This window comes from Melopsittacus undulatus, chromosome 7 (genome assembly GCF_012275295.1).
Source record: "Melopsittacus undulatus isolate bMelUnd1 chromosome 7, bMelUnd1.mat.Z, whole genome shotgun sequence".
NCBI classification, from domain to species: domain Eukaryota; kingdom Metazoa; phylum Chordata; class Aves; order Psittaciformes; family Psittaculidae; genus Melopsittacus; species Melopsittacus undulatus.
The window spans coordinates 51,810,949-51,826,793 of record NC_047533.1 but is presented as its reverse complement, the minus strand read 5'-3'; the positions used below and the strand labels follow the sequence as shown (position 1 = coordinate 51,826,793).

The following is a 15,845-nucleotide window of genomic DNA, read 5'->3' as shown; positions in this document are numbered from 1 at the left end:
GCCACCCGAATATGTGTTGGAGGGACAGCACAGTAAGGCATAAGCAATTCAGAAGGATCCTGGAATACACTGATAACTTCCTTCTCCAAGTGATAGAGGAGCTAACAAGTAGAGGTGTTCTGCTGGACATTATTCTCATCAACAAGGAGGGGCTGGTGGAGAATGTGAAGCTCAAGGGCAGCCATGGCTGCAGTGATCATGAAATGGCAGAGTTCAAGATCCTTAGGGCAGCAAGGAAGGTGAACTGTAAGCTCGCTACCCTGGACTTTAAGAGAGCAGACTTTGGCCTTTTCAGGGATGTGCATGGTAGAGCACCATGGGGTAAAGTCCTAGAGGGAAGAGGGGCCCAAGAAAGCTAGCTAATAAGCAAGAATCACCTCTTCCAAGCTCAGGAGTGAGGCTGCATCCCAGCAAGGAGGAAGTCTGGTTTTAGTCTTTAACAGTCCACCTTTTATCATAGAAGTACCATTTAAAACAGTTAGTCATTTAAAGCAGTCTAGGAGTTCTTGTTATTTGAGTGAGAAGATCATCATGGATCTGTGTCAGGGCTTTTCAGAGATGTATTTTAACTTCATTGTTGGTTGTAGGTGTCATTGCTTCTAGAGAGCAGTTGGGGTTCAGTGTATTTCAAAGACCCACATCCATCAGTCATCACCAGACCATTTAAGAGAATGGACTACTAGGGCTGGGACAGCAAAAGGGGAAAGAATTGGGGGTGGGGGAAGAGGAAAAGTTGGAATTTTCTGATCTGATTGTATTTAAAATATCAGTGGAAAATAACTGCACAAAGTTAAATTGGTTTTTTATATGCTCTGTTACTTCTGGTAGTGTAAGTGAGAGTTCTTGACTTGGGCTTTAAATGATGTTTGCAATGTGTGGGTTGTTTCTGAAGTACACTGATTGTGAAATGAGGAGGAAATTGAAGCTAACAGATGTATTGATCCACTGCATTAGGGTTTTGTGTCTCACGATGTGGCAGAGCTGCCTGTAAGAGACTCTGTGGCAGACCAAGTCCTTTGTCAGGGATGGGGTTGCACTGCAGATGCAGTCAGCTGTGACCAGCCTTGCTGCCTCTTCCTCTCTCTGCTCGGATTTCCCAAATAACCTGACCCTTCTGCAGCTGTGGCAGGGATCAGTGTAATTACCCTGTGGCCGCTGAAGCAAGCAGTGCCTAATGGCATTCTGAACTGCAAGGGAAAGGGGGTTAAGCTGGGATAAGGCTCCAGCTTCATCCTGGCAGCTGACAGGCTTCTTGCTCCAGCTGGCTCCATGAGAGCCAGAGTAAGAGCATCAAGTTTGCTGTGTGTCTCAGACCTTACGTGACAGCAGCATGGTTGCTGCCGTGTTGCTAGGACAACCTGCCTTTTGACTCATTTATTTCCAGCTTCAGTCTGATGCATCCTTTGCCCTGCCTTTGCTGGAGCAGTCTGGTTGGCACTCAGGCACGCTTTGATGGGCTTCAAATGTGTCTTATGTAGCTATCACTTACACAGGGAAGACATCTCCCAACTTCTTACCCCAAGTCATTAGAGGGAGGAATGTCTTGGATTTTAGCATTTTATTTTGAATGTATATATGCATATCCATGCACAGAAATTCAATATTGAGCTTGTTTGTGTATTTTATGCCCTTAATGGAAAGGGAGGGTTAGATCAATGGTTTATAAGTGGTACTAGAGCAATTTAAGCTCCATTCCCTTCCTTTCCTGATATTCCCATGCTTTCTGGGGAGCTTGTTTGAATTTATCTACCTGTAAATATGGTCTAAATCTTCCTCTCATTGTTTTTATAAGCACAAATTAGTTGTTCTTGCATGTGTGAATAATGTAGCCTGACAAATAAGTGTACTTTAATAGCATCTGTGGTAACATATAGAACTTCAACCGCAAATCCTAAAAGGTAGTAGAAAGTTCATGTTAACACTTTTCTGAAGCAGAGATGTCCTTTGAAAAGTGTCATGATCGGTGACAGAGGCCTTGCTGTAAAAAGTGACCAGATGCTTTTGTCTTTTTCTCCACTCAGCTGTCCCATTTCCTCCAAGTCATCGGCTCACAGCTAAGGAAGTGTTTGATAATGATGGAAAACCTCGTGTGGATATCTTAAAGGCACACCTTATGAAAGAAGGGAGACTGGAAGAGAGTGTTGCTTTGAGAATAATAACAGAAGGAGCTTCAATTCTTCGCCAGGAAAAGAATTTGTTGGACATAGATGCACCAGTTACAGGTTAGTATGGAATTATGAATGATGGAGTGGATGGTTGCTAGTTTGGGATATGTTAAGTAATGCAATAGTGTATGTGGCGTCCTCAAGAGCTGAAATGCAGATTGAAAAGCATTTGTTCTCTCCAATACTTGAATCTCACTCTGTCTGCTGCCACTAGGATAATGGAGGCCATCAAGCAGCTTGTAGATTAGAGGAAAAGATCACATCTTCTGAGCCCTTTCTGTTTCTAAGGCAGAGAACATTTTTAGTCTTTAGGAGAAAGTTAAAATGACTTTCTTAAGCTTGAAAAATTACCTGGCCTTTTGCACCAGGTATTAATTCCATAATTTTATGGATACCATTTACTGTAGGAGCACTGGTGAGATATATGGACAGCACTGGGTTCTGAACCTCATGAAGTTCAAGAAATCCAAGGGTAAGGTCCTGCATATGGGTCAGGGCAATCACAAACACAACTGCAAAGTAGGCAGAGACTGGATGGAAAGCAGCCCTGCAGAGAAGGACTTGGGGGTGTTGGTCAATGAGAAACAACATGAGCTGGCTTCAGTGTGTGCTCGCAGCCCAGAAAATCAATCGTATCCTTGGCCGCATCAAAAGGAGCGTGATCAGCAGGTCAAGGGAGGTGATTCACCCCCTCTTGTCTGCTCTCATGAGACCCCACCATAGCAGGGATGTTGGAACTAGGTGATTTTTAAGGTCCCTTCCAACCCAAACCATTCTGTCATTCTATGAAGGAGCAGTGGTGTCAAAGTAAATGGAAATTTTAATTAAATGCAAAGGAAAATAACGAGTGTAGAAAAAAGGAGAAAAAAAAAAGCAGAATTCCAGTTGCCTGGAGGATTAATGAATTGTGCTGGTTAGAGAACCCATTCTGCCCTTGACTGTCAGACAATACCACCCACTCATTAATCCTCAGGAAATGCCTTATACTTTGAATTTCCTTTCTAATTGTCCCCTGCCTCTGCTTGCATTCTGAATGTATGAATGCATTTGCTTTCTCTAATGTGCCTCCTCCCCTGTTTTGTTGTTGTTATTGAACATGAATGCATTTTTGGCAAGAAATCTATCTCTGGCATAAAAGATTAGCTTTGGGGCAAAAGATAACTAGTTTTAGCCAGGTTAAATTATGAAACCAGACCATAAAACTTGGTATACAAAAGCAGGTCGTTTTGTCACTTTTGTTTCTGGAGAGTCCTGGCAAAGTAAAAGAAATGGGTTAATGGGCAGCAGAAGTAGGGTTACTGGTTTTCATTACCAGTATTGGTAGCATTCACCAAAAGCTACACAGAAGTAGCAAAATCTTCATTTTCAGCAAACCTACTCTGAAACTGAAGAACATAGTGTCTGGAGTAGAATGATGTGCAAGATAAAGCTTGTAATTTTAAAAATGACGTCCAAATAAGGGATTGATTGTAGCTTGACCTGGAGAGGTAATGGGTATCATCTTTTGTGTAATAATTAGCATGTCATGCTGCCATACAATTCTGATGGAAAAGGTGTCAATCGTGTTGCAGCTGATGGATGAATAAAGGAAGGACAATGAATAAAAGGATCCCCTGAGTAGACTGAGAATCAAGTTCTACAGACATTTTCTTTGACACTTAAGGAGAAATGGAAAAAGCCATAGTGGTGCAATGTGCAATACCGTTGTCCATAGCCCATAATTGAGTGAAGTACACAGAAAAGTCTACCTTTTTGTGGATTTTCACTCTTCTTTTTTTGAGTGTGCCTTTTTTTGTTAGTCCATTGAAAGACGTAGACTGTAGGAGGGTGGGTCTGGTGTCTTGCCCCAGCTGATTTCCTTCAGTCCATATTTAATGTTCTCTTTCGCTTTTTAATTTTTTTCTTTAAGTATTTTTTTTTATTAAATGCTTTTGAAGGCATCAGAATTGCTCGGAATTACATTTTGGAGATTAATCTCCTGAAGGTTACCCCCATTGTATAACACTGGTATAATTTAGGTCTTTGATTCTTTTTTTCAGTGGAGCCTACGTCTTGCTTTGTTCCTGCTTTTGAAATTATTCTCACACAGTGATTGTGATAATGCAGCATTCTTCCGGGTGGCTGGTAGCTGCTCTCTTTTAAGCTAGCGTAGGAAAGCTGGGCTCCTAATGCTTGTTAGTGGGGTAGCTGAGAAGTGCTAATGTTCTGTATGAACAAACATGAAAGCTGGAGTTATGAAAGCGATCATCAAAAGAAGCTAAAAACTAAATTGTGAGGGGGAGGTTGGGAAAGCTTGTGAGGCATGTTGTTGTGGGCCTGACAATTTTCTTTGTGTGAGTAGCATGACAGCAGGTGGCTGGATAAAGAGAGTATCAATTGACTGATGTGGTGGAAGTGCAAGGTGTACAGGCAATTGAGAAGTAACTATGGAGTAGAGGAAAGCTTTTCTCAAACATATGGAAGAACAAATGAAACCATTGGTAGAGTGGAGAAGTAAATAAGTTTTAGATTCTAGACTTAGCAAGCAGTCCTGTTAAGGAGTGGCAGTCATAAATCATTAATATGGGATCCTTTGTGGGAGATGCACTCGTCTTTTAGAAACATAGCCCTGTGTCTGGTTAATGAGATGGTGATTATCAAAGAGAAGAGAGATGGAAGAGCATGACTATTGAAGTAAGAGTATACTGTGGAGTATTGCTGTACAGTGATATACTTGATAAATATTAAAGAAAATTAAAAGTTGTTTGTTTTTTCTTTTAAAGCCTTGTGCAGTCATCCCTTACTTTGAAGGGGTTTTTTGTTTATTTTAAGGGGTGAATAATTATCCACATAAAAATATCAGCATTCTGTTTATAAGCAGTCATGTGAAATAAAGTGGGTACACAAAAGATCTGAATTTGAGGGAGAAGATGACTTGTATAATGGGGGAGGCATGCAAAGAGCTTTAATACTGAATGCAGAATCCATTATTTTGCATATATGTATAAAACTTACTCTGTGCCTATGGTTATCTGGAAGCACCAATGTAATTGTCATTTTGCATTCGTACATTTTGTTTTCAAATCTGGCAAGGCTATAAGCCTTTTTAAGTATTGCTACGGAATTAATTTGTAACCTTAGCTCAAATTCAATCATTTCCTACATACATGCATGCATAGTATGCTACAGTTCTGGCTTAGAAGCAAGGCAAACAATTCTTGCACAGCCTGAACTAAGAAGAGACTCCAAGTCCTCTGTTACCAGAACTCTTATATCTGGGAGGTACTGAGGCAGCTTTGTCTTGACTTGTGAATGTGAGTTGGGAAGGATGGAGAGAATTGGGTCAAAAGTGATTGTATTGAGGGTGAGGCTGGAAGGAGGAATGGAAAGTGGTAACAGGGCTGATCAATGAATGACAAGGAGGTGGCTGAGTCTGGCTACTTGAGTTGAAGACAAGAATTTGTGATAGAGGTAGAAAGTTGGGAGACAAGGAAATGGCAGAGTCAGGTTGAGAGAGCATCGCTGAACAGGCAAAGTAAGAAGATGAGCAAGAGGTTGACTGTGTTTGAGGAGTAGGTGCGCAAGGTACCCAGTGTGGGACATGAAGGGGCATATGGTGGAGTAGGTTTGGCTGCAGAGTGACAGCTCTGGTAGAAGCAGTTAGCAGTGCAGACCTGTCTTGCGACTGGCAATAGTGAGGGTCTGCCATAAGGGTTGTGCGGTCATCTAGGTTTCCATTGTAGGGACTAAATGAGCCAGGCACTCCGGACTACCGGACACTTTCCAGTTGTGTGATGCACCATGGGGAATGTCCATGCTAGCCTTCACTCACCAGGCAATAGGCAGATGACAGACAGGGAACCACTTTCCACAGATGGATTATTCCTGTTTTCATCTGTGCCCTTTTCTTTTGGAGGCATGTGGTCTCCCTCTCAAGCTTGTGGGTTTAATGATTTTGATCTACCACTAGACTACAGCTGTTCAGTGTTCAGAGGAAGGATGTCTCTATGGCAGCCTTAGAATTTCCAATCCTGTTTTATGTTTATAACAGTATAATTACACATGGAGAAATTGGCTCATTTTTAATAGCTTTTTTTCTAGAAGGCTATGGCAGTATATCTCTGAACCTCCCTGATGGCAATATTTACTGAAGTCATGCTCCAAAGAAGAGTTGTTAATGCCAGATTTCAAATTGCCTGCATAGCTTTGTTGTGGCCTTATATAATAAGTTCATTACTATACAGAGCAGTTCTGTGCAAGTGACGTACACTACCCTTTGCCTGATGACTAAACCTGCTTGTGTTTATGGGTCCTCACTTCCAGATCCAAAATCTGCTGTTCTTCAATACGGAGCACTAACTGCATGCCAACCATGTGTTGCTTTGACTTCAGTGCATGCTTAACTTTATTTGTATGTGAATATATATATATATATATATACACCTCTGTATATTATAAAATTATCTAGAAAATGAGAAGTTCTTTGATGGCAATATTGCCTTCTTTGGCTCCTACTCTGTAAAATGGACCCTGTAGTTCACCTATGTTTTGAAGACAATAATTCATGTTTTTTGAAGTGATGGGATACTGCTGTACTGAGCAGTGTTAAAAGTATGTGAGCAGTCTGATCATCAAAGTAAGGTGCATAGAAGTTTTGTAACTAAAGCACATTTCACACAAGTGAAGGAAATACAACTTGAAAGTTGCGCACTGCATGAGTATTGTTCATTCTGTCCACTGCATGAAAAAGAACAGAAAGTGACTGTATAATTAAGGACTTGTAGCATAATGTGTGTGCAATAGTGGTTGTACTGGAAACCTTAATTCTGACACATCCTAAATACAGAGGGGTTTTTTGCTAACATTCATGGTGTTCCCTTTAATTATTAGGTGTATGACTTGAATGGGTCTCGGTTCACTGGTTGTTTTCAAAGCAACTAAACCTGTGCTTTTGGAACATGGTAAATTGTTGTTTTCCAACATCTGCAAAAATTACCACCTACAAGTGGTGAAATAGTGTTATTAATCTGGAGGGGCTGGGATTAAAATACAAAAACCCATGTTGTAGAATTTTATTTCAACAGCAAAGTAGCTGATGGCAACAGCCAATTCCAGCTTTGAAGCTAGATCTGATTTTGAAGCTGGCTCTGTTTTGAGCAGAACAGGTTGTGTTTAGATGACCTTCCCACCTTAACATTGGTGATTTTAGCTTATATCTCCTTAAATGACATACTTAACTACAGGGTAGATCTAGAACTCTTAGTGGTGTATTTGTCTAATATCTATCATTGTGTGTCTTTGCTTGTACCTTTTGGTTTATTTTTCCTGAGGATATAGTTAGATTTACAGATACTGAATGAAAATAGCATGATACCTCTTGCACATATGACTGCAGGAATGAGTAAGCTTGTTAGAAATACATGTTTGTGTTTTCAAGGTAAGTCTCTTTTCCCTATTGATCTCTATTTTAAAAGTAATTAACATGTGCTCTGTGCCTTCCTGGAACATTTGACATCTTTCATTTTGTGTACTCATTTTCTGCTACTTCTGATTAGTCTGTGCCCATCATTATTAACAGGAGTTTTCTCCACTAAATGCGTAACACAAAAAACCTAAGTAAGTTATATGCATCTTTATAAACCTGTGTGTTTTTACTTATAGTACTTATATGTAATGTATGAACTTATATGTACTGTACTTATATGTAATGTATTCCCAAGGCAGCTGCCTGTGTGCAGATGTTCTCAATTCTGTTTGTTTGGGTGCCACCATCAGCAGTGGCAATGACAGCAGTTTCTGCCCTGGTGACAATAGCCAAGCCATGTGCAGGCACAGGGGCAGCATCTGGCAGTCCCTCATTTATTAAAAATGGAAAATAGGTAAAACAAGCATATGCTCTTGTTCTAAACCTTTATGTGCTTCACTGAGAAAGCCCTGACTGCTATCCTATGTTCAAAGCTTTCTGAAATGCAAGGTGTATGCAGCTCATTATGTGAAAATAGGAGAGCACTGAGTGAAGGCAGAGTAAAAGCTTATTTTGGAGTTCAGAAAGTGACTGTCTCTGCAGGTCTTCCTTGGCCGTATTGTTTTCCTTTACTTGTCCTGAATTTTGCAGCCCCTGTATTTATGTATGTGGTAGATAGAAGAAACCCACTGCTGCTTGCAGAGCCTTCCTTGCTATTCCTTTTGCATCACATAATGTAATGTAGGGGTGCATATGTATTCTGAATAGGTATGAAAGTACTAACCTTGTGCATACTAAAGAGGAATATACCCACTTCCACTTCATTGTAGAGTCTTTGGGTAAAAATTCTACTGGCTTGGTTAAATGCTGCAACAGACTGGAAATATAACTCAAATTGTTTGTAATGTTTGTATTGTAGTGAGCATGCTGAGATTTTTTGGAATTTGAACTCTAAATTGATGGGAAGGGAGAGGTTGTAGTTATCTGGGGATAGCCTGTGGAGCTGGGAGCAGCTGTAGTAACTCTGGTGACCTTTGGAAACCTTTGATGCATTTATAGGTCCAGAAAAACTATAGAGGGAAAGCCCTTTCCTGCCAGCATGTGCCTTTATGATCTTTGAGGCTTCCAGATGTTCTCTGCGTCATTCCATGGGATGGTAGGATCTCCTGGGCCTGAACAATTCCCCATTGTTCCATGTACATTTTTCCTTTGCCTGATTTCTCTCATTTGTTAGATTAAATTATATTAGTAGGTTGCTAGTGCTGTGCAAGTTAAAACTTTGTAAACATCAAGAATTCCTAACTAAAGTGATCAACGCTAAGGCAAGGTAATAGAAGTATATATGTAAGAAGGTGATAATGTTTAAAATTGCATTGAACTGTAGCACACATGTAAACGAATCTAATGCAATCAGATCAGTTCTTTCTGATTTTTACTTTTGAAGCAGTGTAAGATCTAATTCCAGCTTGGAAAATAAGCAAGATTGCTTATTGGGGGCCTACAAGTAGTGTAAGAGCTATCCATATTAGCACAGCATTAAAATTTGTCTGAAATTAAAATTTCAGTAAAAGCATTTTTAGTTAAAACTTATCTATTTCACACTTAAGTAATTTAATTTACACTCTAAACCTAATGTACCATGATTACTGTTGAGGGAACTATTGAATTTCCAGGACACTGTTATAAATACAATATTTACTTGCGTGTAATGAAAAAAGTATTTACATGATCAAACTGTAAAACTTCATCCTGAGCAGTTGGTGTCTTCAGACTCACAAGTCTAAAAGCTAGTTTGAAGTCTAGATGCCTGCAGCTTCTGAGGGTGTTAAGCAGAAGAATTACTGCTTTCGCTTCTTTGCTGTAATGCATTCATTAGTCTTAAGAATCATCTTTAATATTGCGTGTAATGCTAAGAGTGAGGGAGTGATTGGGTCTGCCCTTTGAATGAGGGTGCTGGTTACAGCACAACACATTTTTCTGTGTCTCAGCCAAGTACATGTATCTTCCAGTTGTAACTTCTTTAGCTGCTTTAATTGTATTGCTTTTCATTCTGAAAACTTGCTGGTATTTTGTTTGTTCTATCCTTAAAATGCAAAAAATGTCCCAAATTCCTGGTATAATTTAAATCAGTTTGAGTTTCTGCGTTATACTAATGGACCTGTAGCATTTTTCCTTTATCATAGGAAATTTTCCTTTATCATAGGAAAATTAACTTCAGCTGCAATGTTAGTTTGACTTGTTTCTTTCTTAATATCAATTCATGGTCTTGTTTGCATAAATAATATGATATTTCAACAGAGGAAGTTGAAACCGTGGAAGGGGAGGAACAGAGCCATTTGCTCTTGCATCCTTTTTGAAAACAAATTACAGTCCAATTCTTTTTACATGCCTGTATAAGGCAGATGTGCTTTCTGACTTAATAAATGAATTAGACTTTATGAAGAAATATTTGCCATCATTTTCAAAACGTTATATCTACTCTTTTCTCAGTGTATGCTTGAACACAGTTTGCTGTTTCAACAGTTATTTTCCTTTGCAGATCACTGTTGAATATGTTATGAAAATACAGAGAAACCTGCATGTTAAACTCCTGTTAAAAATAATTTATGATACAAACATACTTTTGAACAGCTAAAGTGAACTTGATTGGATCCTTTAATTAGATTGCTAATTAACACTGCTCCAGCTATTGTGCATGCTTTATTGAAAACTCATAATACATTAAATCTCTTGTGACTTAAACTGGAGCTTCTGAAAGAAGGTGGAGATGCAAGGCTGTATGTATTAAAATTCTTTTTATTTCTGATCTATTCCTTCCCTAAATGCTTCTGTCAGTTCCAGATATACATTGAAGTATGCCTGCCTGCATCTCTGGTAGAACAAAGTGATTGCATCTTGTATCTTAATTGAGCTGCTTCAGACGTTATCATTTGAGATCTTGGCAGGGACCGTGTTTTCTAGTAGCAGTTGCTTAGAACTATCATTATTGCCAAGACAGTGGATTTACAGACCATATTCTTTACAACTACCTTAGTTGTTCCTTTAAATAATCCATCTATAGTTAACTTGCATTGGTGCAAAAATCATAGCCAAATAAGCCAAAGTGAAATTATGGAGTCCGAGGTGCTCTTCAGATATGGAGCTTAGTTGATGGAGTGAAATGGAGGATCAAATACGTATTGGGCTTCAAGTCAGCACAGAAATTGCATTGATTAAAAAATAATTACCAGCAAAAATACAAAACAACTGCTTTCAAATACTTAAGTCTTAATTACTTTGCTCTTATGGTCCTTTATTTAGCATATGGGTGCTGTTTCATCATGTAAATACTGATGGCACAGTGTCACAGGCTAGAATTCTTTTCAGGGCTGCTCCAAGAAGACAGTACATCACAGCAGTGGTGTTTATTGTAGCTTCTCAAAGATTTTTCTGCAACTTGTAAATCAGGTTTTTTTATTTGCTTTGCAATTATGTAGTCAGTGGCACAATTTGAATTAGAACTGGGTAGTTCTGGGTCTTTGACACCTGGATTCTGCTTTGAAAATAACCATGGTGTTTGCACTGTGCAATCCTCATTAGAAAGAAAGAGAACCTTTGTTCTTACCTTTCATGTGCTCTTAACTTTGCCTAGTTATTTTTCTTTTTGATTCTGGCTGCAGGTTAATTTAACTCAATCTTAGGTTGTAGTTTATACTGGCAAGGGGTGTGGGAATGCAGTGGGATCCCTGCTGAAATCTCAGCCACCCACGTTCCTTCCTCCCCCATTTTGGATGGAGGAGCTACTGAAATGAGTAAGACCTAGAGAGGAGCAGAGGGGAATTCCAGCATATGTTTGCCTTCCCCCCAGCAAAGCAAAAATCTAGCAGTCATGCACAAACTGATGTTCCCCACTTTGTTTGTGTGAAATAGTAGAGGATCATGATTTATATGTGTGTGAGGCTGGAATGGGGATTGATTCTGTCTTAATCACACTGTACCTGCAACAGCTGTAGAGCAGCTGCGGAGCAGAGATGAAGCTGGGAACAGCTATAGGAGAGAAGAAAAGGAACTGGAGGAGTGCAAGGAGGGGGACTAATAGCAAGACAGAGACAAACAGCATTTTGTGTCAGCTGATCACTACTGCTTGGAGGTACCACTGTGTTCATCTGGTTTGGGAATTGCTGTGCAGATGTGGGCCCTTGTTGTTTAGGGTTCGGTTGCTCTTTTGAGGCTAACACCAGCTGTGTCTTGCCTTCATTTGTGCTGTAGGTTTGTGTGTCTAACCTTTCACCAAAACCTAACTGTGTACCACTGGCAAGTGCAAAGGAGAGATAACTAGCAGATTTGTTCTTAAGACATGTTGTAAACATTACCTATCATCACTTAGTAAAAGCATAACTCAGAGATGTTTATGCTTATGATGCTTATAGAAGGATGTTATTCTGGGATGGGTGGTTCTTCTACTTCTTCCTGCCTTTAGATGCTTTTTCATTAGCATTTTAATTATTCTAAAAAACACTACTGGAGCTAAGACAGATACTTTCTCTGTTTGGTTTTCTGCATTTTATCTAGATAAAACATTTATAGGATAATTTCCAGGTGTATCTAATAATCCTCTCTGATGTTACTGCCTTTTTAAATGGAAAAATCTGCTATGGTTCAAAACATTTTAATTAGTTAAAATATAGCATATTTAAGTCCTCATATTTTTAAATTGTCTTTAAACTCTATAAAATCCATGCTTTCTAAATAAGTGCACCAGTTTTGAAGATTAGTTGTGCTAACATCTTTACAATGTGCAATTGATTTCAGAAACTCTTGGGAAGTTTCTCAGGGGATTCTGGCAATCGTGTACGTGATTTGTACTGCTACTCTGTCAGGCCATAACATTTTCTTCTGACCCAGAGGTTATTCTCTACCTTTTCTAGGGTATCAAATCATTAAATATTGAGTTTCAAGTTATTAATTCTCCAGAATGACTGCGTTGACTTCTGCTTTTCTCTTGGGTTTGGACATCTAAGTCTAATTGATATTCCTTTATTGATACCACTGAGGATGCTGGTTCTTTCCTGAGAAAATATTCTTGATAAGTGAGGAGGGTCATACTCCTCATCCTCTGATGAAGATTCAGCAAGACTTGAATTTTCAAGGGCCATATGTGCCATTTTGTCATTCCCTTTCTATAATGTATATTGAGTTTAGCAGTTGTGTTGAACCTTGTGGATATTTTTTGGTTTAAGTCAGTGTTGTTTCTTTCTGTGATGTGTTGGGTGTTTTTTTATCTAGCTATGTCATCATCTTTGAAGCAAGCAACCCAAGGACACAATGGCAATGGATTAAGCTCCAATTTAAGAGCCTCTAGCGAAGAATTGAAAACAGCCTCTTGGTGCTCAGCACAAGGGAAGGGGCCGCAGAGAATCCTTCTGGATTATACTTATAAAAGTTGCCATGTTGGATATTTGATAGTCACTCCCTCTTCTTGCTCCAGGTCTTCCTCTGCAAAAAAATTGTACCTTTAAAAGTGGAAAACCCCATTAAAGTATTTATTCAATCAAAATATGTTGAATTCAGAAATCAAAACAAACTGTTTGTGAGACTTCAGTGCAGTTTACCCAGCCAGACCAGATTTTTTTCCCCCTAAGTAATCAAGTGTCACAGTAACTGTGTCACATTTATTCTTTATTAACCTGTATTAACAAAGAAAGCTTTCAAGTGTAATATTTTTTTAATCTATAGGCTTAAAAAACATATGAGAACAACTCACTACACATTTCAGCTAGTCTTTCATAGATGTTCTCTTTTGTGTTCGGTGTCCTCCATACATATAGCCTGAGAGCAGCATGTACAGCTCACTGGGGGCATTCCTGGTAGCCATAGAAATCCGTCCTGTGACTTAAGCCTTTGATGAAGTTGTAGTGCAAGCACACTTCCATTTTCTTTCTGCTTGGCTTGCTTTCTGTCACAGGCAATAGTCAGAGTTGTCTAGAACATTAATTTATGAAAGCTAATGTTGCTTCTTTGTTCCACTTCATTTCCTTTGGCTCTTAACAGGCTTTAAGAGAGGAAAATCTAGGCTCATTGTAGGTACACAAAATTAAAGAAAAGTGGACCTAAGAACTCTTTGAGATCAGCCTATACACTTAAAACTAGGTTATATTTTTTTTCCCCCCAGATAATCTCAAAACCTGTTGTTGAGAGGGTAAAACTCCTTTGAGGAGAAAATCACATTCTAAACAAATGATAAAATGTGTCTCTAAACTGCAGTTAATTATTAATCCTATGACAGGCGAGAACCATTTCACCAATACTTTACATGAAGTGAGATTAGCATAGTAAGCCAGTGTTAAAGTGAGACTAGGTTGCTAAGTACAATAAAGCAATCATAGTTAAGGATTTGAGGGTGGCTTGTCTGCTATACTTGTTACTTTAATGAGTGATTGCAGTAGATTAAAATAGGTTTGTAGTCTGCTGATTCTCTCAGAATTTCCTGGTGTTTGGGGGTTTTTGTTTTGGTTCTTTTCTTGTTGTTGCTTTGGGGTTTTTTTGTTAAGGTCCCTGCTACTGGATATAGACTTGCTCACTGTAGTGGAAAAACTCAATTTCCAGACACACATAGAGGTTATCTGTGGTCAAAACCATCTCTTAATATAAAGGGCCAGCACTGAATGTAATTAAATCCCATGGAAATTGGTAGTCCCTCAGTGGAAATCCAATAGATTTTATTGTAAAATTAAAGAAGAAACATTATGGTGATGTGTGGGGAGAGGACACCAAGCATGGTGCAAAATACTTCTATAGGACTCTGAATTGTTGAGGGAACAAACTGAGTAAACTGATGATTTTAGCAATGCTAAATAACTTTCACACTATTGTCTATAGCCTAGGTGTTCAAAAGTGTTTCTGCTTTTTGTAGTATAGTGGATTGAGGCTTCAGAGTACAAAGACCATAAAATGCACTACCTCCTGAAGTCATGAGCTGTTTAAAATGTAACTGGTTGAAGATGCCATCTGGTGGTATGTGTTTGGTATTTATGGCTGCTTCTTGAGGTACCTGCCATAAAGGCCGTATGTTCTTTAATGTACAAGAGAGAAAGAGTAGCCATTATGATAAGGCCAGAACTCAAAGATCTCCAGTTGTTGCTATAGGCACAGGCTGGAAAACTACCAGAAGTGTAGGAGAGAACATAAGCAATCAGTGCAAGCCAGCCTTTTATTTTGAAGTCTGGTTTTCTTTTTCTAAACTAACATTTGGGGAAAGTTTCAGGTTATCTTACATGAGGGGAGGCAGTGAAAAATAAACTGAGTTTGTGTTGATTTGAAGTGGCAATGAAATGATGATCTGCCACCTCTGCTTGGTGCAGGTTTTTATGGCAGAAGGAAATGAATTTCAGTTGCATAATCAAAAATTCTAAGTTCATGCATGAATTACACAGAGCAAGGTTTGATCATGTTCTAAAACCTCAAAGTCTGTATTTCTTCTTTTAATCTGTAAGAATATCAGGAATATGAATATCATCTTTGCTACTTTTCTGTAAAGCTTTTTTTCTTTGAGAAGAGCTTTTAAGGTCTAACATTAATTCAGTGGGTAAAGGTTAAAACTGTGCTATTCACTGTGCTATTGAAGCTAAATTACTCACTTTACCTAGTTTGAACAAAGTCAGAAGCATTAGTCTGCCAAAAGACATCTATCTTCTCTTACATTTGCAGGTTCTTCTGTTCTTATTTCATCACATGCTTTCCCTAAGCATCAGTAACTTCATCTCTAAACTAAAGCTTTCTTTTCAGCATAGGGTTTCATTCAGTAATGAAGATAGTTTTTTATTATGTTCTTCCTACATTAAGCCCTTTTCTTAAAATTACGGAATAATTTAGGTTGGCTGTCCCCAGCTTCAAAGATAGATCAGGGCTAAATTCTAACACCTCTTTTCTCAACTAATCCATCTTCTTCCTTCCAACTTGCACACATTCCTCCTTCCTCTTAACATCAGGTTTCTGAACAGACCTCCTACTGTTCCAACTGTGTAGAGAGGGAAATTAACTCCTTACAGGAGCCATCAAATTCTTTAAGTATCAAGACTATCCCTCTTAATGTCTGCTGCTGTTTCATCAATTACCCACATTGTCTGTTTCACTCCAGGAATCCTGGTGACTCAGCTGAGCTCAGTCAGACAGTTTCATGCTAAGCCTCAAACACTTCTTTGATTCTTCGTAGAAGGAAGGCCATATGCAGCTCCTTCTCCCTATTTATTTTTATTATT

At 38.9% G+C, this 15,845-nt stretch overlaps 1 protein-coding gene across 1 annotated transcript in view; it reads left to right on the top strand.

Moving 5' to 3' along the window:
• Positions 1-2,021: 2,021 nt before the first annotated feature.
• PPP3CA (protein phosphatase 3 catalytic subunit alpha) overlaps positions 2,022-15,845 on the top strand; it is a 107,092-nt gene continuing 93,268 nt past the window's right edge. The window contains exon 1 of the mRNA XM_034064638.1: positions 2,022-2,222. Within this exon, the coding sequence (XP_033920529.1) occupies positions 2,114-2,222 (109 nt within the window). The 5' untranslated portion in view covers positions 2,022-2,113. The remainder of the gene's footprint in view (positions 2,223-15,845) is intronic.